This window comes from Erinaceus europaeus, chromosome 5 (genome assembly GCF_950295315.1).
Source record: "Erinaceus europaeus chromosome 5, mEriEur2.1, whole genome shotgun sequence".
Classification (NCBI taxonomy): domain Eukaryota; kingdom Metazoa; phylum Chordata; class Mammalia; order Eulipotyphla; family Erinaceidae; genus Erinaceus; species Erinaceus europaeus.
This window is the reverse complement of record NC_080166.1, coordinates 19436471-19453951: the sequence shown is the minus strand read 5'-3', so window position 1 is coordinate 19453951 and position 17481 is coordinate 19436471. Positions and strand designations below refer to the sequence as shown.

General features: G+C 50.1%; 1 protein-coding gene across 1 annotated transcript in view; it reads left to right on the top strand.

The window, feature by feature from the left end:
- Positions 1-1890: 1890 nt before the first annotated feature.
- MYO10 (myosin X) overlaps positions 1891-17481 on the top strand; it is a 243536-nt gene continuing 227945 nt past the window's right edge. Inside the window, exons 1-2 of the mRNA XM_060191929.1 lie at positions 1891-2464; positions 9822-9992. Coding sequence (XP_060047912.1) covers positions 2444-2464; positions 9822-9992 — 192 coding nt within the window. The 5' untranslated portion in view covers positions 1891-2443. The remainder of the gene's footprint in view (positions 2465-9821; positions 9993-17481) is intronic.

Sequence of the window (17481 nt, the reverse complement as noted above, 5' to 3'; positions counted from 1 at the left end):
GCCTGGGATGGTTGACATTTATCCTGGTTCCATCTTAACTTCCTCAGCATCTTGAATGACTTCAGTGTGTGAAACCGGTGGAAATGGTAACAATACCATCATTAATGAATGCCTTGCTTCCTCCCCAGGAGGAGTGGTGTGGGTAAAGATATAATGATAAAGTATTACTCTGGCATAGGTTATAGACAATTGACTGCTTGCATAAAGATGATTCACTCATTCACTCCCTGAGACAGGTTGGAAATACATATTTTGAGACAAAGCTCCCTCTTCTTAACTATCAAAACCAAACAGCCAGCAAACTAAAGCACTTTCTAATATAATTGTTTCTTCAACTGCCTCAGGACTAAACCCCAAGCAACTGGCACCTAACGTGGCCGACAGGTGAAGTTACAGACAGGCTGAGTGGTTTGGAATCTCTGGGAAGGTTTCTGTCCTCCTGGAAAAGGTGACTTTCCAAGCCTAGTTCTGAAGGATGAGTAACAGTTGGCAAACGCCCTAGCCTGAGACTCTCAGAGCAGCTGAACGTTTGTTTAGTGAAGAACCAATGGTTTTGGTTTCCAGTCTGCCAAGGGCCAATAGGAGAGAATCTCACCCAGCCAGGTGACTCACCTGGCGGACAACACCCAAACTGGTTTCTAGTCGGTTAAAACAGTCCACCAATCCTGTGTGTCTGGCATTTTAAGGTCACCACTGAAGTGCTCCAAGTCCCCTGACCGTTACAGGCAGGCTTCAAGCATTTGGAAGGTGATTACACACACACACACACACACACACACACACACACACACACACACACACACACAGAGAGAGAGAGAGAGAGAGAGAGAGTCAGAGAGAGACTGCATTCACCCCACTGAGTGCCTGGTTTTCATTTTGACAAGACCCCCTGGTGATTTCTGGGTACCCCAAAGTTTGCAAGACCGCCCCTGGGCAACCAGGATACATTACATGGTGGAGTTCATCCTTCATCGGATATATTTACATGTGTCCAGCTGTTTGCTTTAAATCTAGGAAAAGAATTACTTTTTTTTTTATCCCCCATAGCACTGCTCAGCTCTAGTCTCTGGTGTTGCAGGGAACTGAACCTGGGAGCCTTAGGTATAAGAATGTTTTATAATCATTATGCTATCTCCCTAGCCCAAGGATTACTTTTTTACAATTTAATTTTAAATCTTTATCTCTAAGGTTGTCACGTCTTTTAACCTGATCGCAGCAGGGAAACTCAACACTAGAAGGCCACTTCCAGAAAGTGGGATCGGCCTCGTCCCCGCTTTGATCTGGCCCAGCAGCCCGGGAGGCCGCTCCACGCACCGCTTCCTCCCCCGGGGTCGCGCCGCTGCTAAGCAGCAATAATGAGCCCCGCGCTGAGCCCGCTGCAGGGACTGCTAGAGATCAAAGGCGGCGTAAAAGCTCACAACCCCTCCTCCCCCGGGACTTATGAGGTCTCTAGCCCCGGAGGTGGGAGTTAACTCCTCTGGCGGCACTTAGGTGGGGAGGCGCCCAGGGAGCCTCGCAGCCTGTCTGGCCCGCCCCGTCCAGGCCGGCTCATGGCAGTAGTGGCAGCAGCAGGAGGCCAGGCTGAGCCAGAGTGGGCGTGGCCTGGGCCTAGTAGGGGCGGGGCGCGCCCGATGGGCGTGGCTGACTCCGCAGAATTGCCCTGGCGGGCTTGGCAGCCGGCATTGCTTCCCGAAAGGGCGGGGCCGCGGTAGCTGAAGAACCGGGTTGGGCCGACCTGGTGGGCGTGGCTCAGCTCCTGAAGAGGCCGGGCGAGGAGAGGCGAGGCTAGTGAACCACACGGGTTGGGCCGCCCCAGTGGGCGTGGCTCACCGCCGGGGGGCGTGGTAGGTTGCGGAGTGGGCGTGCCCACAATGTGGGCGTGGCCTGCGAGCCTCCTAGCAAGTCCTGGAGCCGCGGTGAACCAGCCGGCTGAGCCGGGCGCCGGGACACTCACCGCGTCGGCGACGGCGGCGCTCGCCCGGGGGCAGAGAGCGCGCGACTCCGGGCTTGGCTGGGCGACCACCGCCCCGCGCCGGGAGCCCCGGCTCCCAGCCCAGAGAGCCCAGAGAGCCAGGCAGCGAGCCGGGGCGCACTCTGCAGCCCCCCGCCGGCCCCCCGCCCCCGGCTCGGGTGGGGAGGGGTGAAGAATGTGCCACCAGCTGTTCCCCGCTCGCGGTCGCTGCGCCCTGGAGTGAGCAACTTGGAGACAAAAGGCTGCCATCCGGACTCCAGGAGTTAGAGACCCGGGTCCGGGCCGAACAAAAGGGGCGCCGGACGGGACGGGCAGGGGCGCGGGCGATGGCCTCCGGGGAGCCCCGCGGGCTGGGGTTCCGGGGAGCCGCGCCGTGACGCGCCAGGGGTGCCCCCCGGACCTGCGGCGGGACAGACTTCGGCGAGCCGGACGGACGCCGGCCCCGGGCGAGCTGGGGAGCGCACGGGAACAATGGACAACTTCTTCCCCGAGGTGAGTGCGCCCGCGTCCGGCGCCCTGGCGATGGGGGGGGGGGCAGAGGTGCTCCGCTCGCCGGCCCGCGCGCCCTGCGCCCCTAAACTCCAAGAGGGCGAAACTTTGTGAGTCGCACCCACCCCCACTTCTCACCCCTCCCCCGAGGGAGCCGAGGGCTGAGTAAGCCGAGGCAGGTTTCATACTATCCCGCGCGCTGCCAGGGCTCCCGGGGTGTAGCCACAGGTGAGCAGCCCGGGGCGTGGGTGGCTCGCTCGCTCCCGGGTGGGTGTGATCCGGGCACCTCCAGATGCGCGACCACCCCTCCCGCCGTCCCCAGATCTGCGTGCACGACTGCCCCCCCCCCCCCGCAACCCGGCTGCAGGAAGCGCAATAAAATGTGCAACCCGGGACGTGCCTTTTGCTCCCAAGAAAGGTCTAGTCTGGTATTTCCTCTGAAAAAAAGAATGAAAGAAAAAAGGGGGTGTGGGGGGAAGTACCGGCTTCCTGCAGACCTGAGGTGAGGGAGTTTCTTGCAAAGAAGGCGGTAGTCCAGGAAAGTAAGGGTTTAATCATTCACCCACTGGACCTTTGGAGTCTGGGCTCACCAGAAGCATGCTTCTTTTTTTTTGGGGGGGGGGGTCCGGGTTGTCCCCAGGAAGCGACGCTAACCCCCGTGCATCTGCGCTGCCCCGGCCGCTTGGGGATTCCGAGGGAAGAACCCCTTCTGTGCCGGCAATCGTTCATTTTAAAGATTAAATTTATGCCGTCCCCCCACCATCCTCCTTTTGAGGAGGTCAGCGCGGGCGGGGCAATGCTGTTACTTGAAACCTTGACTTGAGATTTTTTTTCTCTCTCTTTCTGGGATCCAGAGTTTCTGTGGTTTCTTGGCTCCCTGTCCTTTCATGGCTGTGTTTATTTAATAAATTCTGTTTAAGTTTGAGGTTTGAAGTGGTTCAGAGTAAACTGAGTTGACTTAAGGGCGTCAGACGCGGGGACTTTGCATTGGAGGCCAGAGGATATAGCGGTGGGGGGGGGGGGCTGGTGGGAGAGGGGTGGCAGCTGGTGAAGCCAGTCCAAGTTTGGGAACTTTTTCAAGCGAATTAGGGCCACGAGGGTTTGTCTTCCTGGTGTTGGCTGGTTTGCTGTATTTGAATTGGGGCTATGACTTCAAGTCACTCTGCCTTCTTCTGAGCTCTCTCTGCAGGCCAAGGTGATGATACTTTTATTTCTTGTGTGCTGAGTCCTGTGTTCAGAGAGGTGGCAATCTGAGAGTTAGGTGCCAGGGGAATGAATGGGTTTTTCAGGCAGGAAATAGATAGTGGTTGTGATTGTACATGTGGCCTTCCCTAACCCATACATTGGCCTTTACTTGGGTGCCTGATAGAGACACCATAATTTATTTTATTTTTTGACGAGTTGCAAGCTAAAGAATGATTCCCAGGGTGGGATCTGTTTAATTGCAGTCACTCTAAGACAGCATACTGTGTACAGTTCAGGTTGTGTTTTCACAACACTGTGTGTGTGTGTGTGTGTGTGTGTGTGTGTGTGTGTGTGTGCCAGAGAGAGAGAGAGAGAGAGAGAGAGAGAGAGAGATTATTTCGGTTTGTGTGTTCTGGGTCCCATAGGAGACCTGATGAAGCATAGCATTAGTGTTCAGTTTCTTGGGGTCACTGCTCCCCCGCCCCCATCCCATGCCTATCTGTGGTCAGTGGCCTCCCTGTGGAACTAAGGCTGCCCCCTTGTGTAAGTATGGAGGACTGCAGGACAACGTGGGACAGTTGTAATAAGCTGCTGCCCTGGGGACCCTCCCACACCCTCATAAGCACTCTTTAATATTTTCTTTTTAATTATTTAATTAATTAATTAATTATTTACTGGATAGAGAAATTGAGAGGGAAGGGGGAGAGAGTCAAAGAGACACCTGCAGACCTGCTTCACTGTTTGTGAAGCCTTCCATAGGTGTGGGGGGGATTGAACCCTGGTGTTTGAGCATGGTAACAAGCTCTCAACCAGGTGCATCACCACCTCACACCCCTCCCTCCCCCAAGTATGCTTTCTGTGTACTAAATCCTGGTTTAGCATAGAGAGACCTGGTGGTCGGACTTTTTTTTTTTTTTCCAGTGACTGAAATATTATAGGAGCTGGACTATAGCCAGCATCTACTCCAGTGTCTTCTCCCTCCACCAAAGTCTGGGCCCATTTGCCCCAGGATGCAGAGCTTCCTCTAGATCCCAGGGCCATTTTCCTCATTTGCCATTGACTCAAGTATTTAGTTTTTGGGTGGTGGTGGCCTCATTCTTTTAAAATTAAATGTTCAGTATCAAGCGGTACCTCACCTAGCAGGCTGTGTGCCTTGTCCCATGCATGTGACCCAGGTTCGAGTTCTGACAACACATGGGACTGTCACCATGGCACCGCGGAAAGATCCAGTGTTGTGATCTCTCTCTCTCTCACTCTCTCTCTCTCTCTTTCTCTGTACGTGTCTCTCTCCCTCTCTGTCTGGGTGAAAAGGTTTGCCTGGGAGCAGTGACACATTGCATGAATCAGACCCCAGCTCCGCAAGTAATGCTAATGGTGTTAGACTTCTCATCATGAGGTGTGTTTGTTTTGCACTGTGACTTTGCCATCAGCCCTCCAGGTGCTGCCCCTGCAGGTGTCACTGACGTCTGCAGGCCGCGGCGGGGGGGGGGGGGGGGGGGGGTTGGGTGGGCACTCAGAGCTCCCAGGGTCTTACTAACTAAACAGACTTCTCCAGCAGATGCTGTTTCTCTCTGGTGTCTCATGACAGCACCTCCTGGTTGAGCTATCCTGCTGAATTAGAAGCAGCGTCCCAGGATGGTGGTGGAGACATAGACAGCAAAATTGGGGGGGGGGGGGGCTTCTTATCACTGCAGCCACTCCGGCCACATTCTTACTGCCTTCCCGGCTGTGATCTAGAGTTAGAGGATCTAGAGTTAAAGGGATCTAGATTTAATGGGATCGCTCGCTCAAGCATGTGCAGGAGAACAAGGAAATAGCTCGGCTGGGAGAGCTCCCGGTTTGATCCCCAGCTGAAATGGTGCTCTGACTTCTCCCCTTCCACTCTCTCGTCTCTTATCTCCTATGAAAGAAATGAAATAAATTAAAAAGGAACAAAGGCCTCGGAAGTGGTGTGGTGGGTTATGCATTGGAGTCTCAAGTAGGAGGTACTGAGTTTGACCTTCAGTATTTTATGTCCTGGGGTGGTGCTCTGCTTCGGAGGAGCTGGTGGTGAAAGAGGAGAGAGAAACTGGAAGCCAAGGGTCTAGCACCGCAGTTTAGACAACAGACTTCTATGCCAGAGGTTCTGAGGTGCCAGGTTCAGTCCCTGGCATCAACATAAGTCAGAGCTGAGCAGTATTCTGACAGAAAGAAAAGAGGGAAAGAAAGGAGTACCAGTAGAGAGAAAGGAAAAGGAAGGAAGGAAGGAAGGAAGGAAGGAAGGAAGGAAGGAAGGAAAAGAGATTGGAGAGGTGCCCTCATCTGATGTCTGAATGCTCACATGACAACGACAAGGCTGTGCTTGGGACGAGCTGCTGCTGTGTGAATCTCAGTGATGCTTCTGGAAGGCTTCCTGTATGCCAGCCGAGTTTCTGGGTACCATTATGGACATTTGAAGCTGATGATCTTTGCTGTGTGTATGTGTGTTGGTGGGGGGAGGTTGTCCTGTGGTTGCTAGGATGTGGAGCTGCTTTCCCTGGCTGCTACCCACTCCAGACTGCTAGGACCCTCCCCCTCCAAAAAAAGTAACAGTAAAAGGTCTGCAGATGTTGTCGCCACATTGCCGGGCAGAGGACATCTCTGCTCCCTGAGAGCCACGAGCTGGACCCGGGATGTGGCTGGGGTCCTTCCTGGTATTCGTGCGGTGTGGGTTGCAGGCTCAGAGCTTCTTGCCTGCGCTTGTCTGTGTGAAATAATCTTCCTGGGAGGTGCTGCGGGGAGCTCGTGCCTGTCAGCTGATGGTTGCTGACTTCCAGAGGCTTCCCAGCCTGGTAGCAACCAAGCACGCTGCAGTTCTCCATTTACATTTGTGTTAGACGCCTACGACTTCTCCTAGGACCTGGGGCATTCACTCTGGGCTCCTTGTGGCTTTCCTATTTGCAGACAAGTGATTGAAAAAAAGTCCTGGAAGCTAAGTTTGGTTTCTTCTTCTTAACTAGACAAAAGCTCCACCAACAACGAGGTGTTGATATCTTTATTATTTTTTAATATTTATTTTGTATAGAGATAGAAATAGAGTCACACCACCCTGAACACTCCTGATCTTGTCTGAGAAAGAAGTTGACAGGGAAGAGGCGGATAGAGCAGGGGAGAGAAAGAGAGAGAGAAGAGAAGAGAGGGGAGGAGAGGAGAGGAGAAGAGAGACAGAGAGACCTACCTGCAGCCTTGCTTCATTGCTTGTGCGATGTCTGCCCTGCAGGTGGGGACCCGGTGCTTGAACTCAGGTCCTTGCACACTGCAATGTGTAGTTGCATTAGCAGGCATGCCACCACCTGGCCCCCACTGTTGATGTTTTAAGAGATTTATTTATTGGGTAGAGAGGAATTGAGAAGGAAGAGGGAGATAGAAAGGCAGAGAAACAGAGACACCTGCAGCACTGCTGCACCACTCTTGAAGCTTTCTCCTTGCAAGTGGGGACCACGGGATTGAACTTAGGCCTTTGAGCTTGTAATATGTGTGCTTTGCCTAGTGCACCACCACCTGCCCTCCCCCACTCCCTGCTATTAATGTTTGAAAGTGGACACTATTTCTGCTCCCCCAGAATCAAACACAGCCCCTAGGCCCATAGCTACCAGCAGATTGCAAATGTGAACTTGACTTTTGTTTTCTCTTTGAGGTGTAGCTTCTAGGCTGTTCAAACAAAAGAGCTTTTTTTTTTTTTGGAGGGTGGGGGTTATTCCTGGGATTCACTAGGGAGACTGGGTGCTTTTTCAGCATAAAAAGGTGAGCAGCTGGACGACTCTGAGGTCCACACAGAGAAAGTGACTTAAAGGACACTGGGTCACAGCTCTGAAGGTGTCACCTGGGTTAACTGTCCTTATCTCCGTAACCTCAGGATGATGGCATCTTGGTTTAGATGGGTGCTTGGAGCTGTCCAAATGTTTTTGCCTTTTTTCTTTCTTTCTTTCTTTTTTTTTTTTTAAAGCTTACAACAGTGTTGGAACTTACTGTTGACCTTAAGGATAATTATTTTTCTTGGCAATAAAAAAAAAAGTAGGAAACAGGCTGTGGCTCATTAAACAAGTTACTGTGTGCAAGGACCTGGGTTCAAGGTCCCAGTCCCTACCTGTTGGGGGGAAGCTTCACGAGTGGTGAAGCAGTGCTGCAGGTATCTCTCTTCCTCTCCCCTCAACCTCCATTCCTCTCTGTCCTGTCAAAAAAGAGGAAGAATGAAAGTGTTAAGGGAGAGAAGGCACCACCCAGAAATGGGAGTGGTTGCAGGTGTAGGTGAGGCCTTTGCTTTAAAGAGGTGAACCTTTGGGGCTTGCTCTTTCTGGAACTACAGTGTGACCATAAAGCCTATAAGTAAGTCCCCTTTTTTTTTTCTCTCTCTCTCTCCCTCCCTCTCCCCCTCCATTTCATGCCCTAATATGTATTTTTTTCAATAAAGTTTAATTTACCTGAATAAGCATGCTTTCCATCAATTCTTTGTTGAGATTGGCACAACGGACTCTCAGAATGGGGGCTAGATGCCGTCCTCCCCCTTTTATCCCTTTAACAGAATGAAGGAGGGGGGAGAGATTGAAAGAAAAGTTGACACTGGGAGCAGTGGAGTCCTCCTGCAGGCACTGAACCCCAGTGATTAATTGCCCCAGTGTCAAGCAGAAAAAGGGAAACTGTCATTTTTTGCAACTACCTCACCTCCCCCATCAGCTCTCAAGGACACGAAGAAAACACCCAGGACTTCTCATCCCACCAAATCCGGCACATGATCTCTTCGCTGGCTAAAAAGTAGACCAGGGACATTCCCTTCTGACTTTTTCTCAGGGTAGATAGAGTGCCTCGTGTTTTGTTATTTTGTTTTGCACCAGGAGATTTCACTGCTCCTGGCTGACTTTTTCAGAGTGACAGACAGTCCCCCAGAGGCAGAGACACACCACCACTAGAGGGAGCCTCCTCTGGTGCCTTAATGTTTTCATATGGTTTGCTGGGGGCTCGAACCCTGGCCATGCACGTGACAAGTCAGACACCCTCTAGGTGAGCTGTTTCTCTAGTCCTCTGTGGTTTTGCATGACAGTATTTGGTGTCCACCTGAGGACTCAGATTCCTCTCACCCTCATTCCTTTCTCTCTCTCTCTCTCTCTCACTCACACACCCCCAAACCCTGGGGAGCAGCTGCAGGCCAGACAGTACTGCGAGCGGGAGCCTGATTCCCCCAACCCCACTCCAGCCCAGGCTGTAGGAGAGGACTGCTCCTCCCATCATGTGACCTCTGCTCTCCCTCTCACAGCCCACAAAATCAGGCAGGAACCAGTGCAGGCAGGCCCTGGCTTCTGGCACCGGAGAGAGTGAGCAGCTAGCAGTGTTTGCTTATCCAACCCTGCTGGCTTTAAGTGGGGTCACCTTTGAGCCTTGAATGTGCTCAGTACCCCTGCCAGGGGCCAGGGACCTCCATGTTTGTATTCCTGGGGTTTAGAAGCCTGCATACAGATCAGGCGAGATTGGGGACAGACACTGTGCTTCATACTAAACGCAGCAGCCCTTCCCCTCGCCTAAACACCCTCAGGCAGAGCACAGAGCCCCTCCAAACTTAAAAGAAGCAAAAATGGGTGTCGGGCAGTATTGCAGCAGGTTACGCACACATGGTGCAAAGCATAAGGACCTGCCTAAGGGTCCCAGTTGGAGCCCCCGGCTCCCCACCTGCAGGGGGGTTGCTTCGCAAGCAGTGAAGCAGGTCTGCAGGAGTCTGTCTTTCTCTCTCCCCCCTGTCTTCCCCTCCTCTCTCCATTTCTCCCGGTTTTGTCCAACAATGACATCAATAACAACAACAATAATAACTACAACAATAAAAAACAAGGAAACAAAAGGGAATATAAATAAATATTTTTTAAAAAGCAAAAACATCCAGAGTTTGGGGTAACTGTGCCCATCCCCCACCTATGACCTGTCAGCTGGTTATCTGACCTTCATATATCTATATCTATTTCTATATATGGCATAGAGACAAGAGAGAAATTGATAGGAAAGGGGGAGAGTTAGAGAGAGAACTAGACAAAGAGACACTGCTTCACCACTTACAAAGATAGGGGATCAGGTATTTGAACCTGGGTCCATGTGCCCTGGAGTGTGTGTCCTCAACCATGTGTGCTACCCATTCCCTTTCTCTCTCTCTCTCTCTCTCTCTCTCTCTTTCAAGATTAGAAGAGGAACCAGAGCTTTAGCTGCTCAGCTCTGGCGTATGTCTTTGCTGGGGCTCGAACCCGGACTGTCAGGCTTGCAAATCCAGTGCTCTGGCCCACTGAGCTCTCCCTGGGGCCCTCCCAGCTTTTATTTCTCTGCCCTTGACTGGTTACCAGGGAAATTCAAGGTAAGATCGGCAAAGCACAAGAGTCACAGTCAGGAAAGAAAAAGAGAAACCGTAGGTCAGTTAGGATGAGTACGTTTAGAAATTAACCAGGGTCTCAGGTGGTGGGAGGGAGTCCCAGCCAGCCTTGCACCACTCCTGTGCCCGGTGGTGTGGCTCTGGCTTTTAAAATTTATTTATTTATTTTGCCTTCAGGGTCATCCCTGGGGCTCGGTGCCTGCACTAGGAATCCATTGCTCCTGAAGGCCATTTTCTCCCATTGTGGTTGTTACTATTATTGTTGTTGGATAGGATAGGACAGAGAGAAATTGAGAGAGGAAGGAGACAGAGAGGGGGGAGAGAAAGATAGACACCTGCAGACCTGCTTCACCACTTGAGAAGTGACACCCCCCCCCCCTTCCAGGTGGGGAGCCGCGGGCTCAAACCTGGATCCAAGCGCAAGTAAGTCTTTGTGCTTCGCGCCCTGTGCGCTTAACCCGGTGCACCACTGCCCAACCCCGGGACTCTGGACTCTCTGCCTTTTCAGCCTGTTCCCTTCTGCCAGATGTCAGCCTTTCCGGATCGCTGCCTTCCAAAGGATGTACTTGCTCCTTTTAACACTGAAGTTCAGGGTCCTGGTCCCTTGGCTGCCCGCTGCAGTCCTGATCCGTGCAACTCTCTGGGCTCTCGACCCTCCCGCCCCAGACGAATTCGGCTCGCATGGACCTATTACCCGCCCGGCCTTGTGCCCTTTGTCCCCGCCTTCCTCTAGGCTGATCGCATATCCTGGCCGCCTCGTGCCTTTCAGAAACCAGCCCTCACAGGTCTCTTCCATGGGACCCCCTACCTCTCTCTCCTTTTCCTTTGAACCTGAACCCCTGCCTCTGTCTGTCGGGGTGGAGAGAGGAATGTCTCCCCGCCTGCCAGGTAGGGGTCTTTACATAACGTCTGTATCTTCTCCAGTGAGTAAACAGCTTCCGCAACCCAGCATCCAAATGATTAAGCACCTCTTGGGAGTTTTCTAATCTTGACCCTGGGAGGTCCTTGAGTAGGGGTGAGCTTCTGTTTTGCATAGCCTTTGCTTTCTCCTCGGATATGTAGGCTTTTTAGAGGAGGAGGAGGGAGATGCAGATAGTCTTCCCCCCCTAAGACATTTGGTATTTTTTAAAAATTAAAATGAAAATCGTATTATTTAAAAAATACTATTTTGGGGGGGCCAGGCGGTAGCGCCGTGGGTTAAGTGCACACGGCGCAAAGCGCTAGGACCAGTGTAAGGACCCAGGTTCGCGGGGCCAGCTCCTCCTGCGGTGGTCTCTTCTCTTCCCCTCTCTGTCTTCCCCTCCTCTCTCGATTTCTCTCTGTCCTATCCAACAACAATGACAGCAATAACTACAATAATAATAACAACAATAAACAACAAGGGCAACAAAAGGGAAAAAATAACCTCCAGGAGCAGTGGATTGGGCACCGAGCCCCAGCAGGCAAAAAGAAAAAAGAAAAAAAAGCTCTTGAAGCCCTACTTAAAATAATCATGATGGGAAAGCACCCCAATGATCCCACAATAGATGGTGAACATAAAAAAGACAAAGAAATACTACTGAGCTACAATAAAAGAAGACATTTTAATGTTCTTTTGTTGACTTATTTTATTCCCCCTTTATGGCAGGGGCAGGGTTAATGGATTACAGGATGGTACACAGGTACAGCCTCTGCAAAGCACTCTTAACCCCAATTTATATCTGTTGAGGGGAAGGGAGCAGCTAACTGGGGCCACTCCCTACTTTCTTCCCTTGGGAGGTTCTAGAATGACTTCTACATGGAAGAATCACAGACAGTCATGTTCCGGGGAGAAGATGAGCATTGATTGGGAGAAAGTTAAGGACAGAAAAGGAGAAGAGGGAGTTGGGCGGTAGTGCTGCCGGTTCTTCTTCTTCTAGCGTTTGCCCTTCTTCCAGTCGACAGCGTCAGGTTGAAAGCTGTCAGGAGCTGCTTGTTGCTGGCTTTGAAAGTGACTGGAATCCATGTGGATTCAGTCGGCTAGCAAGGATCGTCAGTTTCCCCAATGAATGGGTACTCACTGGATGCACCACGAGAAGGTCGATCCAATGCATCCCCGCAGCAGGTTAAGTGCACTTGGCACAAAGCGCAAGGACCAGCATAAGGATCCCCGTTCGAGCCCACCGACTCCCCACCTGCAGGAGAGTCGCTTCAAGGCGGTGAAGCAGGTCTGCAGGTGTCTGTCTTTCTCTCCCCCCTCTCAGTCTTCCCCTCCTCTCTCCATTTCTCTCTGTCCTATCCAACAACAACATCAATAACAACAATAATAACTACAACAATAAAAAAACAAGGACAACAAAAGGGGATTAAAAAATAAATAAATATTTAAAAAGAAAAAGAAAAGGAGAAGAAAGTACAAGCCATGTAGGCATGTAGACTGGAGAGAGAGAGGGCTGGGGAGAGAGAGAAAGATGAGCCAGCCAAAGGTCCAAAGCTTCTTGGTCTCCCCCAGCTTTCTAGTCCCTTCTGGGGAAGGGTGAAACCCTCAGGGGATGAGCTTCAGCCTTTGTCTCCAGGGGTCACAGGTCATGTTGTGGCCTTTGCGGTCAAGGAGGGAGAGAACTGGGGCAGGATGTGCAGACAAGGGGCCTGCCTCTGGGCCTTCTCCTTAAGTCTCACTTTTGAGTGAGGTTATCCTGTATCCATCCTTCTCTTTTGGGCTTATCTCACTTCACATTGCTGTAGGTTCCACTCAAGAGGAGACAAAGAAGTCAGGGGGTGTCAGGCTGGTGGCGCACCTGGTTGAGTGCACAAGTGACAATGTTCAAGGACCCGCTTCAAGCCCCCAGTCCCCACCTGCAGGGGGAAATCTTCACGAGTGGTGAAGCAGGGCTGCCAAGGTGTCTGTTTCTCTCCCTCTTTATCACTCCTCCTCTCTGGATTTCTGGCTATCTCTATCCAATAAATAAGTAAAGATAATAAAAATATTACAAAATGAAATAAAGGGATAAGTCAGGATTTGAACCCAGATGATCACTGCCTTGCTGTTCTGTTGGTATCATTTGCTTTACATTTTATACCTTTTTCTCTTTGAGGAAATAAATGCCCAATACACCCTAGGAAGTGACTTTCCAAGTTACAGAGTCCAGGAGAGTTTAAGGAAACAAGTCGTTCATGTCCCATAACTATTGGAATTCAGCAAGGAAACACCTACATCCAATTATCAATTATATATTCATTTAAGAAATGATTTATTTTTGGGAGTCGGGCGGTAGCGCAGCCGGTTAAGCGCAGGTGGTGCAAAGCTCAAGGACTTGCGTAAGGTTCCTGGTTTGAGCCTCTAGCTCCCCACCTGCAGGGGAGTCGCTTCCCAGGTGGTGAAGCAGGTCTGCAGGTGTCTGTCTTTCTCTCCCCCTCTCTGTCTTCCTCTCCTCTCTCCATTGCTCTCTGTCCTATCCAACAACAACAACATCAGTAGCAACAACAGTAACGACAACAGTACAACAAGGGCAACTAAAGGGAATAAATAAATAAATGTATTTTTAAAAAGAAATGATTTATTTTTGTATTTGATAGGACAGAAATTAAGAAGCAAGGGGGGAACAGAGAGAGAAAGAGATACCTGCATAACTACTTCACTGTTCATGAAGCTTCCACCCTGCAGGTGGGGAGCTGGGGCTCGAACCCCAGGGTGGCATGGCAATGTGTGTGCTCAGCCAGGTAAGCCACTGCCTGGTCTTTGTATGTTCATTTTTATTGGCTTGCTGTTTTTAAAGAGGACGGGGGAGGGGGGGGGCTTCTGCTTCCTCAAGCAACCAGCCCCCACCTCATGGTGACGTCAGTAACATTTATATGATAAGGCCCTTAGGAAGTGCAATTTTGGAGACTGGGTCATGGCACACTGGGTCGAGTACACATGTTACCATGCACAAGGAATCAGGTTCAAAACCTGTCCCCACCTGCAGGGGGAAAGCTTCGCTAGTGATGAAGCAGGGCTGTAGGTGTCTCTCTCTCTCTCTCTCTCTCACTGTCTCTCTTCAGTTATTCTCTGTCCTATTGAATAAAACTAATGGATATTTAAGAAAGAGAGGAAGAAAAGTGGGGAGAGAGAGAGAGAGAGAGGGAGGAAGAGAGGAAGAGAAAGAGAAAAGACCAGATTTTGGGAAGGAGAAGTTTTAGATCCAGAGAAAGGGCTCGTTTGCTCCACAGCTTTACCTGTCAGTTCTTGGTGAATTCTGCTGAGCTTCCCTGGTGGAATCTTTTCTGCCAATTACAGATCCTGGCTGCTCTCCCGGTGTGAGTGTTAAGGAGTGAGTGTTAAGTCTGTCGGCTGTTGGCTTTGTGGGCTTATTAACTCTGGGGAATGGCCACTGACAGCCAGGCTCTCCTGATGAGCTTTTGGGAAACAATGGCAGCCAGGCTTAAAATCGCACATCTGACGTCACATGGTGGGCGTCTCACCTGACTGCCAGTTATGGGCAGAGGGCCTGGAGTTTTGTGGCACTGCCAAGACGTGTCCTGTGAAGACCACCCAGAGCCATGGAGTCACCTGTGGGAAACTACACAGGCAGCGGAGCTTTGATATCTGCTCTGCCAGGGTCCAAGGGGTGGCGCACCTGGTTGACCGCACATGTCACAGTGCTCAAGGACCTCGGGGTTCGAGCCCCCGGTCCCCACTTGCAGGGGGAAAAGCTTCACAAGTGGTGAAGCAGGGCTGCAAGTGTCTCTCTGTCTCTCTCCCTCTCTATCACCCACTTCCCTCTTGATTTCTGGCTGTTTCTATCCAATAAATAACTCAAGAGAATTTAAAAAAGCATATCCAACCGTCCAGGTTAACAATGGCCTGCGTCTAAAAGCAGTTTTCATTATGCTGTTGGGGGCCAGAGTGGTGGTGCTCCTAGTAGAACACACATGTTGCCATGTGCAGGGATCTGGGTTCAAGTCTCCACCCCCCACTTGCAGGCATCTTTCTCTCTCTCCTTCTCTATCTCCCCCCCCCTCCCTTTTAATTTCTCTCTGTCCTATTGAAAAAAATGCTTGAGTTATGGTCATTCAAACAGATAGGCAGATCTGAGTTTTGTTATTGTCACCAGAGCAGCACTTTTTTTTTTTGGGGGGGGGGGTAGGGGGGAGGGAGGGAGGAGAGAGAGAGAGAAGGGAAGGGGGGAGAGAACACGGCTAAACAGACTATGCGAGTCAGTTGTTTTTATTTTACTGCCTGAGGTTTTGTGCTGGGGTTGGTGTAATATGGCTAATCTGGTTTGTCGATTTATGTATTTAATGAGATAACAGTTCCTGCCACCAGAGTTCTGTGTTCCTATTCCCTCCATTGGAAACTGCAGTGGTTCTCCCAAGATCAGGATATTGGTTGACTATTCTTTCTGTAACTATCTATATTCATATATTTATTTGACCTTTTTCCCCACTGTGGTCCTGCCTTCTCTTCCCTTTCTAAGTTATACCTACACCTATTACTACTTCTGAATGTCTTTTTTTTTCTCCTGGTCTCTCCAGGTCCTGATGGAACTGGGGTTCCACATTGTTAAAGTAGAATGAGCATAGTACTTCTGCTTGGGAAAGGTTTTGCTAACTTTCTTCTCATTATTCTTATACATTCAAAAAAGAACATTCATGTTGTCCACCAAAGTCCAGGATTAGCTTTTTAAAAAAAATTAATGTTTTTATTTATTTATTATTGGCTAGAGACAGGAATAGAGAGGGAGGGGGAGATAGACACCTGAAGCCCTGCTCCACCACTCATGAAGCTTTCCCCCTGCAGGTGGGGACCAGGGACTTGAACCTGCAACCTTGCACACTGAAATGTGTGCACTTACCCACAGGTGTGCCACCACGTGGCCCCTCCAGGATTAGCTTTTAATTTGAATTTGTCAATTTTTGGGAGTTGGCATCCTTGGTGTCCCTTCTCAGAGTGACCCAACTCATTAAAAAAAAAATTAGAAAAAAAAAAAAGAGGGGGAAAGATAGACACTGGCAGCACTGCTTCACCACTTACAAAGCTTCCCCCTTGCAGGTGGGGATGGGGGCTTGAACCTGGGGTCCTGGGACTATCAGGTGCACCATTGCCCTACACACACACACACACACACACACACACACACACACACACACACACACGCACACATTCTTTCTGAGAAGCTATCAGATCTACTGTTAGCATTTTAGGTTTTCGGTTTTTTTTTTTTTGCCTCCAGAGTTATTTGTGGGGCTCAGTACCTACACTATGAATTTCCATTGTTGTTGCTGTTATTGTTGTTGTCGTCGGATAGGACAGAGATAAATGGAGAGAGGAGGGGAGACAGAGAGGGGGAGAGAAAGACACTTGCAGACCTGCTTCACCTGTGAAGCAAACCCCCTGCGGGTGGGGAGCCGGGGCCTCGAACTGGGATCTTTACGTCCGTCCTTGCGCTTCACGCCATGTGCACTTAGCCCCCTGTGCTACCGCCTGACCACCAACCATTTTAGTTTTTTGTTGCTTTTTTTCCCTAGTGGTTTGCTTCCAGAGGGAAACAGCACACGCCCATTTTAGTACCGAGGCCATGCACCCTTGTCTGATCATTTCTCGAGGAGAATGGTTTTCCGGGAGTGGGGCTGTTTGATTGAAGGTCTGCATATTTTGACAGCACCGATTAGGCTGAGCCAGTGCGAGAGAGGCATCAGAGTGATTCACTGCAAGCACAGCTCAGAGTCGCTGTCACTTTTATTTATGATCACGGGGACTTTGCAACTTCTTCGTGAGGCCCAGAGGAAGACTCAGCAAGCCGTGCTCCATGTCTGCCTCCACTGCCAGCCAGAGCCCACACCAGGGACCTGACTTCTCACTGCCTGGGAAGCCATCAGCTATTTGTTGGGGGGGATTGCCGGTATGGCTTGTTCTAGTACCTTGCAGGGCCCTCGAATTAGGTGATATGAATCAGAATATATATATATATATATGTATATATATATATATAGTGTGTGTGTGTGACTCTATAAACCTTGCTATTTTTGCTACTTAACCCCCAGGTTTGTTTTTTTTTTTTTTAATAATTTATTTCTTTATTGGGGAATTAATGTTTTACATTCAACAGTAAATACAAAATAGTCTGTAAATGCATAACATTCCCCAGATTCCCATTTAACAATACAACCCCCACTATGTCATTCATCATCTTTCATGGACCTGTATTCTCCCCACCCACCCACCCACCCCAGAGTCTTTTACTTTGGTGTCATACTCCAATTCCATTTCAGGTTCGACTTGTGTTTTCTTTTCTAATCTTGTTTTTCAATTTTGGCCTCCCGGGTTTTTTTTTTTTTTAAATATTTATGCATTTATTTATTCCCTTTTGTTGCCTTTGTTTTTTTTAATTAATTAATTTATTTATTTTCCCTTTTGTTGCCCTTGTTGTCTTTTTATTGTTGTTGTAGTTATTGTTGTTGTTGTCGATGTGGTTGTTGTTCGATAGGACAGAGAGAAATGGAGAGAGGAGGGGAAGACAGAGAGGGGGAGAGAAAG